The 21,436-nt window shown below is 45.7% G+C and overlaps 2 protein-coding genes across 2 annotated transcripts in view; one reads left to right on the plus strand and one right to left on the minus strand.

Annotated features, from left to right (window-relative positions):
* The first annotated feature begins 5,122 nt into the window (after positions 1–5,122).
* NANOS1 (nanos C2HC-type zinc finger 1) lies at positions 5,123–7,125 on the plus strand. The gene has a single exon (XM_042908465.1). The coding sequence runs from the start codon at positions 5,123–5,125 to the stop codon at positions 5,999–6,001; it is 879 nt and encodes a 292-aa protein (XP_042764399.1). The 3' UTR covers positions 6,002–7,125.
* A 3,516-nt stretch (positions 7,126–10,641) lies between these two features.
* The window catches only part of EIF3A (eukaryotic translation initiation factor 3 subunit A), a 35,526-nt gene continuing 24,731 nt past the window's right edge, over positions 10,642–21,436 (minus strand). The window contains exons 18-22 of the mRNA XM_042907822.1: positions 18,772–18,860; positions 17,270–17,931; positions 13,871–14,084; positions 12,951–13,132; positions 10,642–11,870 (exon numbers count right to left, since the gene is read on the minus strand). Of these exons, the coding sequence (XP_042763756.1) occupies positions 11,641–11,870; positions 12,951–13,132; positions 13,871–14,084; positions 17,270–17,931; positions 18,772–18,860 (1,377 nt within the window). The 3' untranslated portion in view covers positions 10,642–11,640. The remainder of the gene's footprint in view (positions 11,871–12,950; positions 13,133–13,870; positions 14,085–17,269; positions 17,932–18,771; positions 18,861–21,436) is intronic.

Raw genomic sequence — 21,436 nt, forward strand, 5'->3', positions numbered from 1 at the left:
ATGCAGCCCCTCTTCTGCACCGCGAGGGCAATCACAGAACCCGGGTCACGGGGCGGTTGTGTAGCAGGTGGGGGTCCACGAGGCGATGCTGGTCTGAAGCGGGTATTTCATTACTATCAGCTGGGAGACTCTGGCGCAGGCGGGGTGGGTGACAGAGAAGACGCTGTTCTCAGTTCCCCGTGTTTCCTTCCACCCCTGTGCACACACCCACAACACACCCACAATCCTGGCATGGGCGTCACCTCCCCCTGGCCAGAGTACCAGATCCTACCTTTTTGATAGAATTACCAAATGTATCTTTTTTTCATATTACTGTGTGTTTCAGTTAGAAGGAATTCAGCTGGAAGTAAAATACCCGACTTCCAGGGGCTGAAACAATAAAGTTGTTTAATGGTCTTGTGTAACAAGTCACCAAGGAATCAACAAAAATGCCCCTGAGGCTTTTTTTTTTTTTTTTAAATAACTTTTCTGGTCAGGGATCACCAGTATGTTAGCTGCTTGTCCATGAGACCTCCCACCTCAAGGCTGCCTCAGCTCCATAACCTGCTGGTGGCTGGAAAAACGGGAGGCTCCTGGCCTTTTTTGTTTTTTTCTTATTTTTTAAAAAGATTTTTAAATCTTTAAGTAATCTCTACACCCAACATGGGGCTTGAACTCACAACCCCGAGATCAAGAGTCGCACACTCTACTGACTAAGCCAGCCAGGCGCCCTGTATTTCCCTTTTTAAGCAAGGGAGCAAATCCCCTCCCAGAGTCCTCCTGACAGACTTCCTCTTATATTTCAAGGACCAGAACCCCCTCCTAAACCAATCATGCCCAAGGGGGAATGAGATATGTCTGCTGGCCTACACCTGTCACGGCTCGACCCGAAGCCCATGGAGAGACTCTTCTGGAGCTGGAGTCAGCAAGAAGGGTAAAGTGGCTGCCACTTTACAGGATGAGCCCCTCAAGGATCAGAGGAAGGAGCTGGGGGCCAGAGTGGTTAAGTCCCTCATTCAAAGCCGCATGTGACTTCACAGGCTCAGGACGCCTCCCTGCACTTCACCACAGGGCTTCTCAACTAACTATAACTGACTCTAAGCCCCCAAAGGACAGGAGCCCCATCTCCAGGACTCCCTGAGCTCGGCTAGAGGCATAAAATAGGCAAAGTCAACACTGTTACAGAAGAGAGCTCCCAAAGCACACAAATGTGTCCGACTGGCCTACAAGTCCCACAGCTGGGGAAGCCAAAGCACTTCCTGCCCCTAGAAAGCACTTGGCAGGCAAGTCAGCAGGAACCCAGAGCCTGACAAACAGCATCTCTCTAGCCACCTGGACACCTGCCAAGCTGCCTCATTCCCCAGGGCTGACCTCATATTTCTGAAGATCCTCAAGATGCCTGAGGTCCGTGTGTTGCCTCTCAGGCTGGGGGCTGGGAGCCATACAGAGAGGTGAAAACGGAGAATCCAAGCAGCCACCCCACCACCCACCCCGTCCCACCAGAGCCTCCTGCTTGTGCCACACAGGCCCCATTCCAGAAGACAGAGCAACACCTTCTAACCTCTGAGATGAGGCCTGTCCCAGCCTGTCTTCCTGCTGCACCAATCAGAGGGCATCCCTTGAATAAATGCTCATGCTCTGGCTATTGCTGTCCACTTTGTTCCAGACTTCTAGAAGGGGGACAAGAAGCAGGCTGACTTCATTGAGGTGCTAAGAACATGTCTGAGGTCAGCTCCACCACCTTGGAGAGAGCTCCTGGAGAGTTCATGGCCCAGCTGAAGCCTGTGCTTAGTGATAAAAGTAATTGTCTGCTAAACCCAGAACTGGATCAGGCACCCACTCTGGCCTTTCTGTGGAAACTAGCAGCAGAGGTTCCCAGGGTACGGAGGCCACACGTGCAGGAGGAAAAAGGGAAAAAAAAGCCATCATGCACTCTGTCTCCACTTCCAGATGTTCCAGATCAAACCACCTACTGTGGGGGAAAGGCTGGTAGCAGATAAGGTGAGCAGCCTGCGGAAAAAGCAGGTAGCCAGACCCCCGGGGACACAGGAGCTCTCTTCCACCTCTTTCCAGGGCATCTTTTTTGCCATCATCACTACCCACCCACCCAGCCTGCAGCCCCACAGCAAGGCATTTGTTCTTACCCACGTTCTTGTAAAAGCTTTAATTCCCCTTATAAACAAAACAAAACATGGGGTGCCTGAGCGGCTCAGTCGGTTAAGTGTCCGACTCTTGATTTCGGCTCACGTCATGATCTCACAGTTTGTGAGTTCGAGCCCCTCACTGGGCTCTGTGCTGACAGCAAGGAGCCTCCTTGGGATTATCTGTCTCCTTCTCTCTCTCTGCCCCTCCCTCATTTTGTCTCTCTCTCTCTCTCTCTCTCTCTCTCTCTCTCTCTCTCAAAAATAAATAAACATTAAAAACAAAAAAACCCACAAGGGCTAAAAATCATGTGGGAGAGGAAAGGTCTCACTCCCTTGCCATCCCCTTTGGCCTGACCAAAGGGAAGCCAACGCAGCAGCTGGTGGTTTTCAACTTTCCTTACACAAGTTATTCTCAGCACAGTGGCTCCCGCTCCTCAGAGCTGAAAAGTCTGCATACCTTGAAAGCATGCAAGCTGCAGGGCTGTGCGAACAGAGTGGAATTTTCCATTTATAGAATAATCATCTTCATGCTACTCTAGGGGCTGGTGTTCCTGTGTAAGAGCTCAGAGCTCAGTGTCAGCAAACCCGCCACGCTTCTGCGGGCTCTTTTATTTATTTTTGGTGGGAGAGGGGGAGGAAAGAGAAGGAACGACTCTTTAACTTGAGTGCCAACACAAACTTGAAGAAGGAACTGGGTTGGCAGGTGCACAATATTACTGCCTGGTTTCATGGCTTCACCGTGAGGGAGCCAGAGGTGTAGAAGAGGCTGAGAAGCATAGCTTCTACTCTTCATGCAAACAGGTGGCTGGAATATGCATCATGGTACTGTTCCAACTCCTTCCCCATGCCCACCACCTGGCTTCTGGATTGTTCCCTGAGAGCAGGAGATCAAGCCAAAGGCACATGGCCCCACCTCCTTTCTCTTCTTCCAACTTCCCCTGTGTTCCACACTTGATTTCTGCTGATGCATACCCAGGCATGAAGTCTGAAATACCTTCGGGGTCCATGTGTAACAGGAAAGCCACCAAGCCATTCGTGAAGGGACCTGAGTTCTAGTTCTGGCTGTGACATATTCACCGTGTGACCTTGAAGAAATCCTTCTCTTCTCTGGCTCTCATTTTCTTCATCTGTAAAGGAAGGTTGGATTGATCAAAGGATCCCAAAGGTCCCTTCCACCGCTGACATTCTGATCCACTCGTTCATTCTACCATAAACCAGAGCCACCATGAGGTTCCCGGCATCCCCTGCTGGGCCACTCTAGACCCGCTGGACACAGTCAGACTCACAGCTTCAGGCCTAATGACGGCTGTCAGTAGCAGTTGCCCTCCCCGCCTTGTTTCAATAGCCACAGCATAGCCAGAGAGAGGAAGGAAAGTCCTGACCTGCCCTCTGCAGCCCACCTTGCCTGCCAGCCCAGCCACCAGAGGAGGCATTTTCCTAGTCCCACAGAACCCTAAAGAACCTGTCGCAATACCAAAAACATTTACTGCTTTCCATTAAAAAAAAAAAAAAAAGAAAGTGTTGCCCCTTCTGGGAAGGGCATGGCCACCTCCCATCCTCCTAATCAAAAATCTGGGGCGCCTAGGCAGCTCAGCTCTTTAAGCATGGGATTCTTAATTTCAGCTCAGGTTCTGAACTCATGATTGGTGAGTTCCAGCCCCTTGCTGGGCTCTGCGCTGACGGCTGGGAGCCTGCTTGGGATTCCTTCTCCCCCTCTCTCTCCCCTTCCCCCCTGCTTGCTCGCTGGCTCCTTCTCTCTCAAAAAAGAAAAAAATCTTCCAATTTATTTTCCATTGTTTTTACAAAAATATTTTACTCAAAGTATTAAATTGTGACGCTGAACAGGGTTTATTTTTCAAACTGCACAGGCAGCCCAGATTTTGATATGGCCACCTAGGGATGAGGGGCTTCATAAACACACACACACACACACACACACACACACACACACACACCCCAATCACTGTCCGAGGGCTGGAAGATTTTCTGGCCGAGCCCTCATCCCTACGAAGTCACCAGTTAATGGCCACCCAGTCTCTGAACACCTGTTGGGAGTGTGTCGCGCGCTGTGGGAAAGTCCTGTTCCCTCCCCTACTCGCTACGGCAAGAACCATAACCCTCCGAGCCTCAGGTTTGTGCGAAGATTTCACCCAGTGGAAAGCTCTCCAAAGCACTGTGCAAACGGAAGTTTCTCGATTGTTGGGAAGCTCTGACTTGACGACTGCATCCTCAGAGCGCGCCAAATCCTGCCTCCCCCCGAGCTTTTCCTGCTGAGGCGGGAGAAGGGGCTTCTCGGAAGGCTGCCCCGGGGAGGTGGGAGATGGGCGCACGAACCTTGGGGCACTCTCCCCCCATACCCATGCCTACTCGCTTCCTCGGCGAATCTCGCCACCCGGCCGAGGGAGACCCAAGCCTGGTCACCTGTTCCAAACCCGAGGCACAGCGCTCGGGCGAAGGCGGGTCCCGGCAGCCGCCCCTCCTCTCCCCTCCGCTCCTCTGCTCTCCCCCCCCATCTCGCCCTCCCCTCCCAGTAGCTCCGGCAGGGCACGCCCCTCCCCCAGATTCACCAATCAGCGTCCCGAGCGGCGCCCGTGGCGCAGGGGGCTCTGGTCAGCAGCCAATTAGCGGCCAGGCCCGAGGCGGCGCTTCGCCCGCCCCCTCCCGGAATGAAAGCCGCCCGCAGCTGGCTAGGCTGGCGCAGCTCGCGGGGCGCGGAAGCCGCGCGGGCCGGAGCGGAGCGCGCGCACTGCCCGCCCGCCCCCGGCGCGCCCGCCTCCGCTCCGCCTCCGTCCGAGGCGCGGGCGAGGAGGCCGGGGCGGGGTGGCGCAGGGGGCAGGGCCGCGGCGGCGAGGCCGGGGGAACGGGGAGGAGCGGGGCCCGATAAAAAGGCTGCGAGGCGGCCCCACCCCGCGGCAGGCCGGCGGGCAGGCTCCGCGCTTCCCTTCCGTCCGGCCCGCGCCGGCCGCGGGGAGGCGGCGCGCGCGGCCCGCAGCCCGCCCATGGAGGCTTTCCCCTGGGCGCCCCGCTCGCCCAGCCGCGGCCGCGCCCCCCCGCCCATGGCGCTCGTGCCCAGCGCCCGCTACGTGAGCGCCCAGGGCCCGGCGCACCCGCAGCCCTTCAGCTCGTGGAACGACTACCTGGGGCTCGCCACGCTCATCACCAAGGCGGTGGACGGCGAGCCGCGCTTCGGCTGCGCCCGCGGCGGGGACGGCGGCGGCGGCGGCGCCTCCCCGCCCTCCTCCTCCTCGTCGTCCTGCTGCTCCCCCCACGCGGGGACCGGGCCCGGAGCGCTGGGGCCGGCGCTGGGGCCGCCCGACTACGACGACGACGACGACGACAGCGACGAGCCGGCGTCCCGGGGCCGCTACCTGGGCGGCGCGCTGGAGCTGCGCGCGCTGGAGCTGTGCGCGGGCCCCGCCGAGGCCGGGCTGCTGGAGGAGCGCTTCGCCGAGCTGAGCCCGTTCGCCGGTCGCGCCGCCGCTGTGCTGCTAGGCTGCGCGCCCGCCGCTGCCGCCACTGCCGCCGCGGAGGTGGCGCCGCGCGAGGAGCGGGCCCCGGCGTGGGCGGCCGAGCCCCGGCTGCACGCCGCCTCCGGGGCGGCCGCCGCCCGACTGCTCAAGCCCGAGCTGCAGGTGTGCGTGTTCTGCCGGAACAACAAGGAGGCGGTGGCGCTCTACACCACCCACATCCTGAAGGGACCCGACGGGCGAGTGCTGTGCCCGGTGCTGCGCCGCTACACGTGTCCCCTGTGCGGCGCCAGCGGCGACAACGCGCACACCATCAAGTACTGCCCGCTCTCCAAAGTGCCGCCGCCGCCCGCCGCCCGCCCGCCGCCGCGCAGCGCCAGGGACTGCCAGCCGGGGAAGAAGCTGCGCTGAGCGCCTGGGCTCCGGTCTGCCCCCACCTGACGCCACCAGGGTCACCGCCTGCCCGCTCTCTCATTTTTGGTCTGCGCACCGTCTTTCCCTCGCTGTGGGAGAGGCCTGGAGACCAGCAGTTGGCTCAGCTTGGGAAGAAGTCTTGGTTTTTTTCAAAGCAAGCCGGCCGTGCGGAGTACTTTCCTGTCGAAGAGCGGTTGAGACTAGACGCTAACATCTTGATTTGTTTATGTCTATAGTTTCCAGTTTGTGCACATCCAGACGGTGAAGGCTGGGTGTGTATTCCACTACCTGAAATATGGCAACTTAGTGGCGCTGTTTATTTACGGTATACGTCGATCTATTTTAGATGCGCATCAGTATGAAGTGTCTCCATCTAATCTCGGATGTTTAATTTTATGGAGGCACTTTACTAGGTCTAGAATATTTTTTTAAAAGCCTCATAACTGGACTTGAAACTGACGATTTTATGGAATGTCGGCAAATTGACTATTTTATTGTTTGAAACAATTTCTTAGTTGTCCTTAAATCAGTTATTCTAATTCCAGGTGAAGCAAGCCCTGGCAGCATCACTGTTTTGAGAAGTGAAGGTTTAGTAAACTTTCCAGTATTGATTTGTGTGGGTTACTCCCTCCTTGTGGCTTGTTTCAGTCTTGGCTGGAGGTGTAAAAAATGTACAATCTGTAGCAGGTACAGTACAGCTCCTTATCGTTTTATGTACCAGATCTTTTTATTACCGAACTAGGAACTAGTCTTTCCACCTTGAAAAATTGTGCCAAGTTAAAATCTTATTGTGTATACACTTGGAAATTGGTGCTGTTTAAAAAACCTGACTTGTGTATTTATACAGTAACAGTATATGAATTCATTAATCTTGCCTATAACTTTGTTACTTGGCCTTTTGTCCATATGCACCCACCTCCCCATCTCCAATTGTTGAAAAACATTTGTAGGATCAAAAGGGAGCAGTATTTAGTTACCCTGCTCATCAGTTTCAAGGTTCCTTAATAGTGGAAAGCTCATTCCAGCTGTTGCCTCTCAAACTAAATGGACGATGCAATCCTTTGAGCTGCAGAAGGTTAATGTAATAACCTGTCCTCAAGAAGGTTCCACTATGGGCTGTGTCTGGCTTGAGGCACAGGCAGTCTTCAAACCGGAATAAGCACTAAAGGAGTTACTTGTGGAGTGGGGGTTGAAGACCAGGAACATGGCCACCCTCGTGCTCCTTTTTCCCTCAAAGACCCTAGTCTGTTTCTGGAATCCCACCACTTATCTGAAGATTAGACCCGATCTTTAGGCAAACATCCTTAATCCCTACTTTATGTCGCACCCTTATTTTTACATCCATGCTGGATGTCCCACAATGGCATGCAGCTACCATCAGGACAGATACAGAGCCAAAAACAGTGAATTAGGATGAACGCATATGAATGTACAAAATACATCACTATCTGAAAACACCAGCAAGAGATTTGGTTATAAATATATAGATTCAAGTAGGAGAGTTGAGCTTCTCTACTAGACGTAGATTGTTTATCAAACCACTAATTTCCTCTAGAACAAATTGGCTTAACACTCCTTTGAAGGTAGAATACAGGCTGGAGTAAATAACACTGGAAGGCTAGGAGCCTTTTTTGGTGGAGGGAAACGGCATCAGAACGAGGAGGAGAGGTGCTGGCAAACAGTGCATTAGCCAAGAGAAGATCCATTCCTGCTAGTCTAGCCCCAGACCACAGAACTTAAGATAGGACTAGTCTTAAACTCAAGTAGTTTCATAAAAAACATGTAATTATTCTCTTATTGTGCTAGAAAATATACCAGTTTACTTTTGGTTTTGGGGAGGTGTCAGCTCAGTAGGAATTCCTGTTAGCTTCTCACTGTTCTACCTTTCCAAAGATCACTACAGGCCCATGTCTTCTGCAACCCAGAACTAGGCAGGCAAGTGCTTTGTATTTTCAAAGATCCAAATTGTTCTAGACACTGTTTCTAGATCTCGGGCACGTGGCTCGTTCAATAGGAGAATCCCTCAGTGATGAGGTGTGCCTAATAAGGATTGGATATTGACACGATCACGGTTTTATCCAAACTGTGAACATGTGCAACGTGGAGTTTATTCAAGTCTTGAAGTGAAGAGTATCAAGAAAGGTATCCCAAAGACCCTGGACCACCAACCATCATGTTCATCCATTTAAAATGCACCTGTTTCAGCCCCTCCCCCCCTCAAATTTTCCTGTTTCCCAGCTAACATTAAAATGCTGGGAGTTGAAGTGTGAAAAGGAAACATTACAGTTACATTTTCTAGAGATCTTTTAGGGAAAATCTGACCATGCTCTAATGCACCTAAGAGCAGACTCAGAGACCTCTCGATCTAAAACTTTAAATACTTGCAAAATTTAATTTAGGGTGTGGGGCACCTGGCTGGCTCAGTGGGAGTAGAGCAAGTGACTCTTGATCTTGTAGTCAGTCAGTCGTGCGTTTGAACTCCACACTGGTGGCAGAGTTGACTTAAAATTTAAAATTTTTTAAGGTTATTTGACACAGCACACACAAGCATGGGAGGAACAGAGAATCCCAAGCAGGCTCCACGCTGTCAATGCAGAGCCTGACTACTTGGGGAATAAACCCACAAACCACGGTATCATGACCTGAGGCGAGACCAAGAGTCGGATGCTTAACCTTAAAAAAAATTTTCTTTTATTTAGGGTAAAAGAAATCCAATTTTCCAAAGTTTAAAAAATACATAAAATAATTGGTATGACAAAGTGATCTTGTTTTTATAAAAATATGGCTATATGTTTAGCTAAAAATCAAACAATGTATGGAATCTCAAAAGAGCTTTACCAGCTGTGCAGGCAGACTAGACTGCCCTACCTTGCTTGTCCCCTTCTGTAGAGACCTCTGCAGTAGCTTTTAATTTCTTTGTATTTTAGTTTTCCTATGCAGTGCTTTTTAGAAGCTGCAGAATTAACTTTTATTACAACTTTTGGCATAGATTGTAAGGAAGCCAAAATTATGTATGTATTTTAAAATTATACTACAAATATGCGTGCCTCAAGGGAAAGGGCAGGCAAGTTTTGGTGTCAGTCCTAACCTTCTAGTCTGTGCTTAGGCACGAGGAACATTCCTTCATTCCTTCCAGTGTCCAATATATATGTCCATTAGACTTGTAAAATTATAAAATGAATCCACAGTCCAAATGTCTTTGGGTAAAAACAAAACACAGTTAAAACATAAAAGCATCCCAATACGTAGACGCCAACTTCTTCCTGGAAGCCAATACAGACAGCTAGATGGCTGTAGTCTTTTCTGGGCCACTGTCTTCCACTCTTAGAATTCACCTGTATTAATAGCAATGGTGTTCTGGTTTAAAAATGCAGACTGGGTGGCTCAGTTAAGTGTCCAACTCTTGATCTTGGCTCAGGTCATCATCCCTCACAGTTCATGGGTTCGAGCCTCAGGTCAGGTTCTGTGCTGACCACACAGCCTGCTTGGGATTCTCTCTCCCCCTTTCTCTGTCCCCCTCCCCCTTATGTGCTCTCTCTCAAAATAAGTAAACCTTAAAAAAAGCAGATGCCACTGGAAACATGGAAGACATTCTACACATAGTGAGTAGATTGGATGTTCGGTTTTCCTGTGACACCTGTGAATACTGGGGTGGGGAGGCCTTCAGAGTAGAAACTTAAGAGCAGGACCACAGAGCAGCAGCTGACTCTTCTGACCCTACCCCATGCCCTGGACTCACACCTCCCAGGACAAAGAACCGGGGGGCATCATATATTTGGGAAAGGGTCCTAGTAGCTTGCAGACTAGCCTGGAAATGCAGGCTAATGGTCAGACATGCAACTACAACTCATCTAATCAGCTAATAAATCGTGCCTTGGGGCCAATCAGTGATGTCACAGGTACAGTCCTGCTCTAGTGTCTGGACACTCAGCAGGTTACTGCCCCCAGTTCTTTTATTGGTTACAAAGAAAAGGCCTTCTCCCCCAAATATCTTTTAAGATTTCCACTTTTTGAAATACTAAATATATTAAGAAAATTAAATGTTGGGGTGCCTGGGTGGCTCAGTCTAGAGCCTGCTTGGGATTCTCTCCCTCTCTCTCTTTCAAAATAAACAAACATTTAGAAAATTCTTAAAAAAAAAAGATTAAATGTTGAAAACAGTGGCTTCCATTGCTGGTAACATCAAACCAAAAACGCTGCATCTGATTAAGTAAAGAAGCATCAATACTCCCTCTTCTGGCCTTATAGCTGTACCAGCAGGAATTCTCCCCACCACTCAACACTGGAAATAATTTACATGTCTGTAGCCACTATCAATTTGCAACTAACATTCTCTGAAACTATGATGTTTCTAATTTGAGGAGAATACCCCAAACAGTAAACCACTCACCCACCCACCCCCCCATATATATAAACTCACAGAGAGGATGGCATTGCAAGGAAACTAAGGGGATCCTTAATTGGAAGGAAACATCGTAGCCACATCTGCTCTGTTACATTTGGGTTATTTTCTTTGATCCTACATACTGAGACATTTAATGGCCCCAAAAACTCAAAACCACACTCAACTGGATATGTAAACTCACCATAATAAATAAAACACTTTGACTGTAACTACAAATCAACACTAAAACAAATTCTGTAAGTATTTTATTTATCATTGAAGAAAAAACACAGCAGCAAGTTCTGTGTTGGCTTCAATAAGACCAAATAGTTAATCTTTAACATAGCTACAACACTCCAAAATTGAAGTCAACACAGTCATTACTACAAATTACTTGTTCAAAGAATCTATCCTGAAGAGAAAGGAAATTAGGAAAAAGAATTTAAACAATTCCTCCAAACCACACATTTATAAATATTGTCATATTTAAAATGCTTGAAAGGCATGAATTCTCCATTAATGGAAAAGCAGTTTGCTATTGGCAACAGAAAAAACTCAGCAACAGTTTACCAAATGCTTTAAAATTTAAAAGCTGTAACTGTTTCGGATTCACACTTGAGCAGTATTCTTGTCATTACAATCATGACTGCAAATTGCTTTATACTCACCTCTCAAGTAAAACCTACAGAAAATCCCACTGTATCCAATGTTTGTAATGTTTACTGCACTTATAGTGAACCTAAAAACTTTCTAAATGTAGTTAATATAGTAAATACCTCAAAGTATCTAGAGGTATGTCTCAACCACTAATGGTGTGGAAATTGTTTCAGCCCCTGCTTTGAAGAGTCTTCAAATACATTTTCTATAATAGAACCTTACCTCATTCCAAATGAATATGGTATTTCAAAAAAAAAAAAAAAAAAAAATCAGTTCTATACCAAGATACAGGTGTTACTCCATACCTGAAGGGTTCACATTTTAATTTATTTTTTAGTTTTTCTCTTTTGTAAACAAATGATTGATGAAATAATGCAACACCTCAAATTCCAGAAAATGGCCTCGTCGTCCAACCTCCTGTGTGTACGGTGCATGATCAATCTATTATAGAGGATTAATACAAGTTCATGCTTTTTGTGTTATGGTGAAACAACATTAAAGAATCCAATTTAGACTGGTTGACACACAAGTATAATAATCCTTGAATGGGATCAAACCTATGTGAGACATGAGTTTGAATCCATTATCTTGAGATTTAACGTCGTACCGTGGTCCATCCATCTTCATCAGTCTCATTTTTGGTACGACGAAGAGACTCCCGATCTTTCTCAGCTCTCCAAGAGGACTTCTCTTTTTCACCTTCTCTCTCCCTTTCTCGGTCTCTTTCCCGGTCTCTTGAAAGAGCTGGGGGAGGAACACGACGAGGGGCTTCCCGCTCTTCTGCCCGCTCATCTTTCCTGTCATCAGCACGTCTCCAAGAACTTACTAAAAGTTTAACAGAAAAGAGAGTAAGTTAGTGCTGTATTGTATTGGCTCAGACTAAACAGAACTTTAGCAAAAAGAATGTTTCCAATTACTTAGAAATCCTGTACTAAAGGTAACAATGCAGAACCCCCATAAAAAAACAATAAAATAAATTTAGTAATTTAAGACAAGGTGACAAAAATCTAAATGAAAACTTAAAATTAAAAAAAATTCTTGGCTCTTAATGAAATCAAACAGCAAAGTAGCCATTAAGCATAGTTGTTTGTTTGCATTTATTTATTTTTTAATTTTTTTTTTTAACGTTTATTTATTTTTAAGACAGAGAGAGACAGAGCATGAACGGGGGAGGGGCAGAGAGAGAGGGAGACACAGAATCGGAAGCAGGCTCCAGGCTCTGAGCCATCAGCCCAGAGCCCGACGCGGGGCTTGAACTCACAGACCGCGAGATCGTGACCCGAGCTGAAGTTGGACGCTTAACCGACTGAGCCACCCAGGCGCCCCCATTTATTTTTGAGACACAGAGAGAGACACAGCATGAGTCAGGGGAGGAGCAGAGAGAGAGGGAGACACAGAATCCGAAGCAGACTCCAGGCTCTGAGCAGTCAGCACAGAGCCCGATGCGGGGCTCGAACTCACTGACTGTGAGATCATGACCCGAGCTGAAGTCGGACGCTTAACTGACTGAGCCACCCAGGCGCCCCCAGCATGGGGTTTTTTTTTTTTTTTTTAAAGCTAAAGTTTCAATGGTCACAATTTCAGAGAAACAATGTTTTACACTTTGTGCTTATCTACCAAGATCTTAAAGAACAAATACACTATTTCCTGGTTACATAAAATAAGCTTTCAAAGCAATATATATCACTACTATCCAACGTAATTAGCCTACTGATATACTTTGAATTTAGAAATGAGCTAACCTCACAGAGTGACGAAGATTATGAAAACTAGAGATTTTAAACTGATTATTCATGATCTTATTTTTGATGTTTACATGAGTATGTGAGATAATTAAGTAAAACTCAAAACTTCCCCAGAAATTATGGATTTCTGATAGTCCAGCAACATGCAGGCCATCCATACCCTCTTCACGCTCTGATCTGAGAGGAGGTCCTCTTCGGTCTCTGTCATCTCGCCTTTCTCTTAGGTCACGGCGATCATCTCTCTCCCGACGACGGTCATCCCGATCCCTATCATCTCGGCGAGCTGAATCTCTCCAGCTCGAAGATTCCTCCGCTGGTCCTCTTCTCCAGCCACCTTCATCCCTGTAGCCATTCAAAATGTTAAATCCTGTTGTTAAACTACATGATAGCATATGTGAACAGATCATTTCCAAGTCGGTGCCGAGAGAGTTTACAAACCTAACAGGGATGAAGTTTAGATTTATAACTTGATCTCGACCTGATGCCCCAGGTGTAGAGGTCAAATGAGATTATCTGGATCTGTGCTTTCCAACCTAACAGCCACAACCTGTATGTAGCTACTTAAACATAAATTAACTGAAACAAAGTCAAGACATTCTGTCAATAGCACTACCACGTTCCAAATGTTCAGTAGCCAAATAGTATTCAAATAGCTACCATACTGGATTATTACAGATCCAAGACAATTTCATCCTTGCAGAAAATTGTATTATAAACAGTGCTGGTTTAGGTTCATCAGCACAAAGCCAATTTGGCCAGAAGAAGCAAGCTAGAACCATTACCGCTAATAAAAGTAAAAGGGGCTTTTACTAGTTTAAGGACTATATAACTGAAGAATTTAAACCACAGAGGATAGGCAACAGATGGGTAAAGATACCTGGTCTGGCTTCCTTACTAAATCATTACAAAACCTGCAGAAAGCTACACGGTGTCAGCCTCACTTTCTCAACTTTGTTAAAAGGGGACGTTGGTTGAGGGATGCAGCACACCGTTTCTCAACGTGATCTGGGAAAACACCCAAGAGTATTTAGGAGAATCCCAGCTGTAATTCCACAAAGAGTCCCAATCAGAGCATCAAACCTCGGCCGTCTGAAGCGGTCTTCTCGATCCCCCTCTCGCTCTCTGTCCCTTTCTCGCTCTCTTTCTTTCTCTGGGTCCTTGTCATTTTCATCACGATCTTGGTTATCTCGCTCTCTTTCTTTTTCTCTATCCCATTCACGTTCTTCTGATGGTCTCGATTCTCGAGGTGGACCCCAACTCTCTTCTCTGGCCTTTTCTTTCTCTCTCCATCCACCTGTTGGTTTTTTTTTTTTTTAAGAAATAAAATTTTTTTTAATACTCCAGAAACCCAAGTTGGTAACTATGACTATACATCTTTATGTTGACATTAATATCACCATTATGTATGTTAATTTAAGACACTCTAGGGGTGCCTGGGTGGCTCAGTCAGTTGAGCACCTGACTTCGGCTCAGGTCATGATCTCATGGTTTGTGGGTTTGAGCCCCACATCGGGCTTTGTGCTGACAGTGAGGAGCCTACTTTTCAGATCCTGTCTCCCTCTCTCTCTGACCCTCCCAATTCGCTCTCACTCTCTCAAAAATAAACAATAAAAAAAAATACAGTACAATCTTATTTTTAAAAAGAACTAGGGCCGCCTGAGTGGCTCGGTTGGTTAAGCGTCTGACTTCGGCTCATGTCATGATCTCGCGGTTCGTGGGTTCAAGTCCCGTGCGGGGCTCTGTGCTGACAGCTCCGAGACTGGAGCCTGCTTCGGATTCTGGGTCTCCTTTTCTCTCTGCCCCTCCCCCACTTGTGCTCTGTCTCGATCAAAAATAAATAAATGAAAAAAAAATAAAAATAAATTTTTTTAAAGAACTAAAGCTACTTATATCATTTTACAGAATCACCAGCTTGTATTTACAACTACCTATTATTGTTTTTCTAACACACAGGGAGGAACATGTAAGATAAGGGAAATTTATATAGCCTGGGTTGTTTCATATGCTGAGATTATGGCTATAAAAATCTGTTCTGATGGTAAATAGACAACTCATTTTAAGCAAAAAAACTTAAAAAGTGGAGGATTAGGAAATAGATCTCTGAGAGATGGAGCCCCAACTGTAATTTCATTCACATGTTGCAACATTTTCAAAACCTTTGTAACTAAAAACTTTCTTTTCATATTCTTGCCCTCCACCATTTACCACCCATGCAATCACGGAACAAAGAAAGATCAATCCTTTGACCCCACCCTATCCATCACCTCACCTCACACTTAACGCTGGGATGCCCAAACCTAGGAATGTAATATATTTGCACAAAGAGGCCAAAGGGAGCAAATTTACATGAAAATCTATTACCCTTGCAGGACTATTATTGTTGCTAACATTTCTATTACAACGTGCCACAGCACTATTCTAAACCTTCTGTGTATATTAACTCATTTAATCCTTTCCGTAGCTTTGAGCTAAGTAAATCCCATACCTGCCATTTTACATACTTGCTAAAATTTGTAAGTTGCTAAAATTAATACTCAAGCACTTTTATAGTCCCTCGCAGACACGTGCAGAATGGTACCTGAGTCGCCGGAAGAGCCCATTCACAGTGGAGGGTGAACAAGGCAACGGTCCGGTCTTCTTGCTGCAGCACTCATACTTTTTTTTTTTTTTAATTTTTTTTTTACATTTTATTTATTTTCGATAGAGACAGAGCACAAGTGGGGGAGGAGCAGAGAGAGAGAGGGAGACACAGAATCTGAAGCAGGATCCAGGGCTCCAGGCTCCAGCTGTCAGCACAGAACCCGACGCGGGGCTTGAACTCATAAACCGCGAGATCATGACCTGAGCCAAAGTCGGACGCTTAACTGACTGAGCCACCCAGGCGCCCCAGCTGTCTCATACTTTAAAACAAGTATCCTTTTGCTGGTCTTAAATTTAGCGACACATCTTTGCGTTTTTGTGTTTTATTGGTGATTTCACTGTTTAAAATGGCCCTCAAGCACTGTGCTGCAGTGCTGTCTCGTGTCCCAAGCACAAGAAGGTGATGGACGCGCCTTACAGAAAAAATACCATTTTAGATAAGCTTCATTGAGGAGAGACAGTGCTGCTGGCCACGAGTTCAATGTTAATGAGTCAATTAACATGTTAAAACAGAAATGCACAAAAGAAGGGTTCTGCGTTCATTGGTTGACTTGGTTGACAGAAATGTTGTGAGCAGAGGGCTTAACGGAACCTAATCTGGTATTTTCCTTCAGAGCAATGATTCAGTATTCACAGTGACTATAAAACATCTATCGTGAATTAATGAGAACCTACCACACCGTTATCCCTGTTTTACACAAGGCACAGAAATGTCACACAGCCAGACAGTGGAAGGAATGGAGACCAGAAGAGACAGAAACACCAAGGGCAAAGGAAAGGAAGTTGCTCACTGACATGTGCATTCAGGACGGCTGCCTCCGGTTACTGCTCCGAGTCGGGAGTGGGAGAGCCTGCGGGGACCAGGAGCAGCAAGAGTTCAAGGAAAGCATGATAGCAGCCCAGACCTAAGCACTTGTAGGGGAACAGAGAAGTGGGTGGATTTAAGGAACACAAGGAAACAGAACTGAACTAAATGAAAAGACTTATCATAAAGGATGAAAGAGGGCAAAGGACAGCTCCCAGATCTCTAGGTTATAAAATGGGACGGATGGCGGTGGACCTGACGAGAAGCCTGTGGGTGTGAATTCAGTTTCAACAGGCTAAAGGCGACACGTCAGAGACATTTCTAGGTAGAACTGTACAGTGTGCAGCACGAGGCTGGTAACATGGGTCTGAAGGTAAGGAAAGAAGTCACCTGGAGAAGATGGTAACAGAAGTCACAGATTACGTACAACTGCTCAAGAACAAAAAAGTATGAAAACATGAGCAGGCCCAAGACTGAGAAAGTAAGGAACCGCTCTTCCCGTAAGCCTAACCCCATGGTAGGCAAGACTGCAAATACTCAGTGTACTTTTTTCATTACTTACACAAGAAGGCTGGTGTAGGACAGAACCTGAGAAACACCGAGACTTAAGGGACAGGCATGGGACAAGAGCCCTCAAAGAAGCAGTCAGCAGGCAGAAGGGGAAAAAAAGCACGAATCACTTAAGCAGAAAAAGGGGTAAGGTTATTTAACTTGTTCTGGTGTGTGGGATATCAAAGCCAAGCTCCTGAGATAAAAGTCACTGCACAAACATCTAAGGGAAAATAAAAGACCAATTTATCCAGAAACTAATAATAATATAGCCTAATCATTGTTATTTATACATTAAAATTTCATTTTTTAACTAAAAAATAACTGTTTATTTAGATATTGAAATACAGTCATTTGAAATGTCCCTGTTTGAAACACTACAGAATAGTGAGTAGCATGTGCAAGATTACACTTTCCATTTGTAAAACACATCAAGCAGAGTCTATAAAGCATCTAAGCTGGTTTTCTGAATACCAGAATTTTACCTGGCTTGACAAATGGTCTCCAGGGACCAGGCCTTGAGTCCTCGCCCCTTCTGGGAATCCGATCATCATCTGTGTTTCTCCAAGGCCCCCGGTCATCATCTGCACCACGTCTGGAAATTCTGTCATCATCAGCATTCCTCCAAGGTCCTCGATCATCATCCAACCCACGCCTCGGACCCCGGTCATCATCCATGCCGCGCCTGGGACCCCGATCGTCGTCAGCATTACGCCAGGAAGACCGCTCGTCATCTGCACCTCCTCGCCGTGGCCCCCGGTCCTCATCCATCCCACGTCTTGGTCCTCTGTCCTCATCAGCTGTTCGCCAGCTTCCTCTGTCCTCATCCAGTCCCCGTCTAGGTGGTCTGTCATCATCCGCATGACGCCAGCTTCCCCTGTCTTCATCGCCAATTCGCCTGGGAGGCCTGTCATCATCTGCACTACGCCAGGAAGGCCGGTCATCATCTGCTCCCCGGCGAGAGAACCGGTCTTCATCAAGGCCACGTCTGGGACCTCTGTCCTCATCCATGCCACGCCGGGGAATGCGATCATCATCTGCTCGGAGAGAAGACTCTCTCTCTTCCTCATCCCCCAGTCGCCTTGGCCGATCATCCTCTCTTCTATGAGGCCTCTCCTCATCCCGCCCCTCTCCACGTCTCCACTCCCTACAGAGCAACAAGCCAAACATCTTTAAGAGTCCATTTTCTTAAGAGCAAATGATCCTTTTGGGAATTATTTCATTCACTTCTAAAAACCACTTCAGCCTAAATTCATTATTCCTAGTCCTGAAAGAATATGTGCTCCTAATAAAAAATAACACAAAATATAAAATCTTACATCAACAAATAAACAAACAGGTAGACAATTAAAGGTATCTACCTGCACTTTACCAGAAGCATCCTGGCATCCATTACTATGACCTTTCAAAACTTAATTTCTGTATAGCACTTATGACCAGCCATCTTATCATGAGCAGTCATTTTTGAAGGATGGTTCAATCCACTTAAATTTAAAGGAAGGGGCACCTGGGTGGCTCAGTGGGTAATCATGACCGGATTTCAGCTCAGGTCACTATCTCATGGTTGTGAGATTAATCCCTGTGCCGGGCTCTGCGCCATGCATGGGGACTACTTAAGATTCTCTCTCTCCCTCTCCCTCTCTCCCTGCCTCGCTCTCTCAAAATAATAATCATAATAATCATAAGCAAAAAAATAAAAGGAAAATACGTTCTAGAACTATTCATTCTTACTGTAATCTTAGTATTATTCCATTAGGGAACAAAAACCCTGAAGCATTTATTTCTCAAAATATCTAGAAGTCCGTAATTACAGCACTGTTGCAGTAAACTATAAAAACGTTTTGGTAGCAGACATGCATACAATTCTTCATATTGTATGAAGTTCTCCTTTCCCCACCTCTATAAAATAACCCCAACTGAAAAACTGCTAATGAGGCATTAACAGGACCTCTGTCTAATTGGTACTATTTTCCTTGACTCTACTTACTTCTCTGGTGGGCCTCTTCTCCACTCGGAATCTACTTCAGGTCCTTTTCTCCATGTGCCTTCTGAATCTCTATCTCCCCAACGAGAGTCCTACATTCACCAAAGTTAATGTGAGGCACTACGTCGGCAACACTTATTACAACTACCAGCATTACCAAATGTTTTTGCACTTATATTAACCTTAAGTCCTTACATATAAACAAGTTTTAAAATGGTTTCTTTTAACCCAAAGTCAGAGTGGTAGTACAGTGAAACTGGTGTGACTGGCTTTATAAATCAACAAAATACCACCTTGAAAGCAATCTGGCACCCAACCCCTGGAATTATTCAAATGTCTGCAGATATCCTTTGATCCTCAAAATTCCCTCCTGAGATTCTGTGAAAAAAGCTCGGTGCCCCAAACTTACATTGCACAGGACCTCCTAAAATGGAACAAATGAAATGTCAAATGAGGGATGTTTCTATTAACAGTATTTCCCTCTTCCAAGTACTATGTTGTCATTAAAAATCACAGAAAAGAGTATAGGGAGATAAATACGCTTACAGTGGAAATGTAAATGTGGTACAACCTCTGTAGAGAGCAAAGCACACAATTTTAATCCCATACAGCTCTGACACAGTTTGATGGCTCCTACAAACATAACCTAAGGCCACAGTCAGCAATTGAGAATACTCTGGAAAATACAAAACAAGATCTGCGGCAAGGGTGGGAGGAGTAAGGTAAAAATCTAACAAAGCTAACAATTCCAAGTAGGTGGTGTATAAGAGGATCTTTATTTAAATTTTAAAAAGTGTTTTGGTAATAAAACCTCCAATAACAATTAACATAAGAAACTGAAGGGAAGAAGAGGCAGAGATGGTAAGTCACCTGCCATCGCAATGGCCTCTGGACTCTTAAGGTGGAGGTTATTCTAAGAGACTTTCCCAGGTGGACACCGTGGGAGAAAAGAGGAGCTCAACTGTCCATAACACTTGAGGTCACTACAATGCAGGGAATGTCAACGCCCAGAAAACCAAGTTTCTCCCACCCTTCATACTTGCCCTAGAAAGTAAACTCAGCAAAGATTTCAAGTTATTAGAGGTTTTCATACAACTAGAACCTCAAAGAAGATTTTCAGGGATGGCTATGATAGCCATTAAACAAACAAAAAGAATTCCAAAAGGCAACATGATTACCAAAAATTTTTAACTCAGTCCATATATCAAACAGAACAGGCCCCGCTAATAAACATATAAATTGAACGGGAATCTCAGAGAACCAGTTTCAAAAGGACAAAGAGATTTTTTTTTAAAAAGGGAAACATTAAAAGAAAACAATAGGGCTCTGAAAGGCAAATAAAGACAAGAGAAAAAACTTTCCCTAGATTAAGGAAACATAATCTTCTCTAAGGTAAATAAATTGCATCCTCTGACTACAAAAGGCACAAGTGCCAAAATGGGTGAATAATAAAGGCTATGTACTTAGGTGACTGGACAAAGTCTCAGGAAAATCTTCATGCTCCTTTGACTCCAAGGACAGAATATTCTGAAATTCCCAAGGAATAATACAGAGTATCTACAGAAGTAGCAAGACCAAGACTATGCTCGCGATCTCCTCTCTTCACTGTGTACTGGGATACTGAGCAGTCGTGAAACTTCCGAGGGAGGATTCGAACTGACCAAACCACTACACCATTTTCAACTTTGAGGGGAGGAAACAAAAAAAAGAAACCTCTTTGGAGATATATACAAAGACAGCCTGGAAAAAAAAAAAAATTGAAAAGATATACAAAACAAGACCAAAAAAAATGTTATCTGCAAAAGAGAAAAAGTGGTAAGTATAAACATTATTTGAAACTAAATCATGTTTACCAATCTTGCTGGAAAACTGTTAAGAAAGTCCTAAATAGATTAACATGTTTTAGTGAGCTGGATGTAAAAATATTCAACTTACTGCAATAGAACAAATAAAAGTAAAGGTATGCTCAGAATTTTTTTGTTCTGAGAAGACAGAGTTCCCAAAATTTACAGATGGTGAAGTTCAGATAAATTTTAAAAAATGGTGATAATCAATAAGAGACTAGAGACAGCAAAAATGTACTGAGAAAAGTTCTTAAATTTGGCTTGAAGGAAGCAGTGGCAGGAACATGGAAACAAATAAAAAAATATAATAATTACTATGTTAAATGTAAATAAATTAAAGACTAACTGAAAGGGAGGGTAGGGAGGGGGAGGCACAAAACAGAAACAAAAGACTGAAAATGGACAGATTTGCGAAAACTAAAAAAAAAAAGCAACTCAGGAATCCATCATCACAGCCAAGTAAGTCACCTCCCTTTCTTCAGAAGATGAAGCTCCCATAAGTTAACAGAATGTAGCAAATTAAAATAAGTAACAACATTTCTGATTCCATATACACGTACAACTTTGTGCCCAATAGAAAAAGAATAGGCGTAACACATCATGTTTTAGAACACAAAGTTAGGAATCGTATAGGCCACATTCACTAGTAACAAGGAAGTAAAAATAAAAACTAGCAACAGGAGTAACAAAACCAAAAATCTATCCATATACACTTTAAACGGAAATCAAAGAACAGCAGGTCATCCATCCAAGAAAACTGACACAAGGTATGGCACTGAGGAAGGAATGGAGACAGGCAGCAGGCAAGAAACCCTCCAGCTCCT

This window comes from Panthera leo, chromosome D2 (assembly GCF_018350215.1).
Source record: "Panthera leo isolate Ple1 chromosome D2, P.leo_Ple1_pat1.1, whole genome shotgun sequence".
Lineage (NCBI taxonomy): Eukaryota > Metazoa > Chordata > Mammalia > Carnivora > Felidae > Panthera > Panthera leo.

Excerpts from the sequence above, each read along its gene's own strand:
- NANOS1 (XM_042908465.1), top strand. The coding sequence starts at position 5,123 with ATGGAGGCTTTCCCCTGGGCGCCCCGCTCGCCCAGCCGCGGCCGCGCC.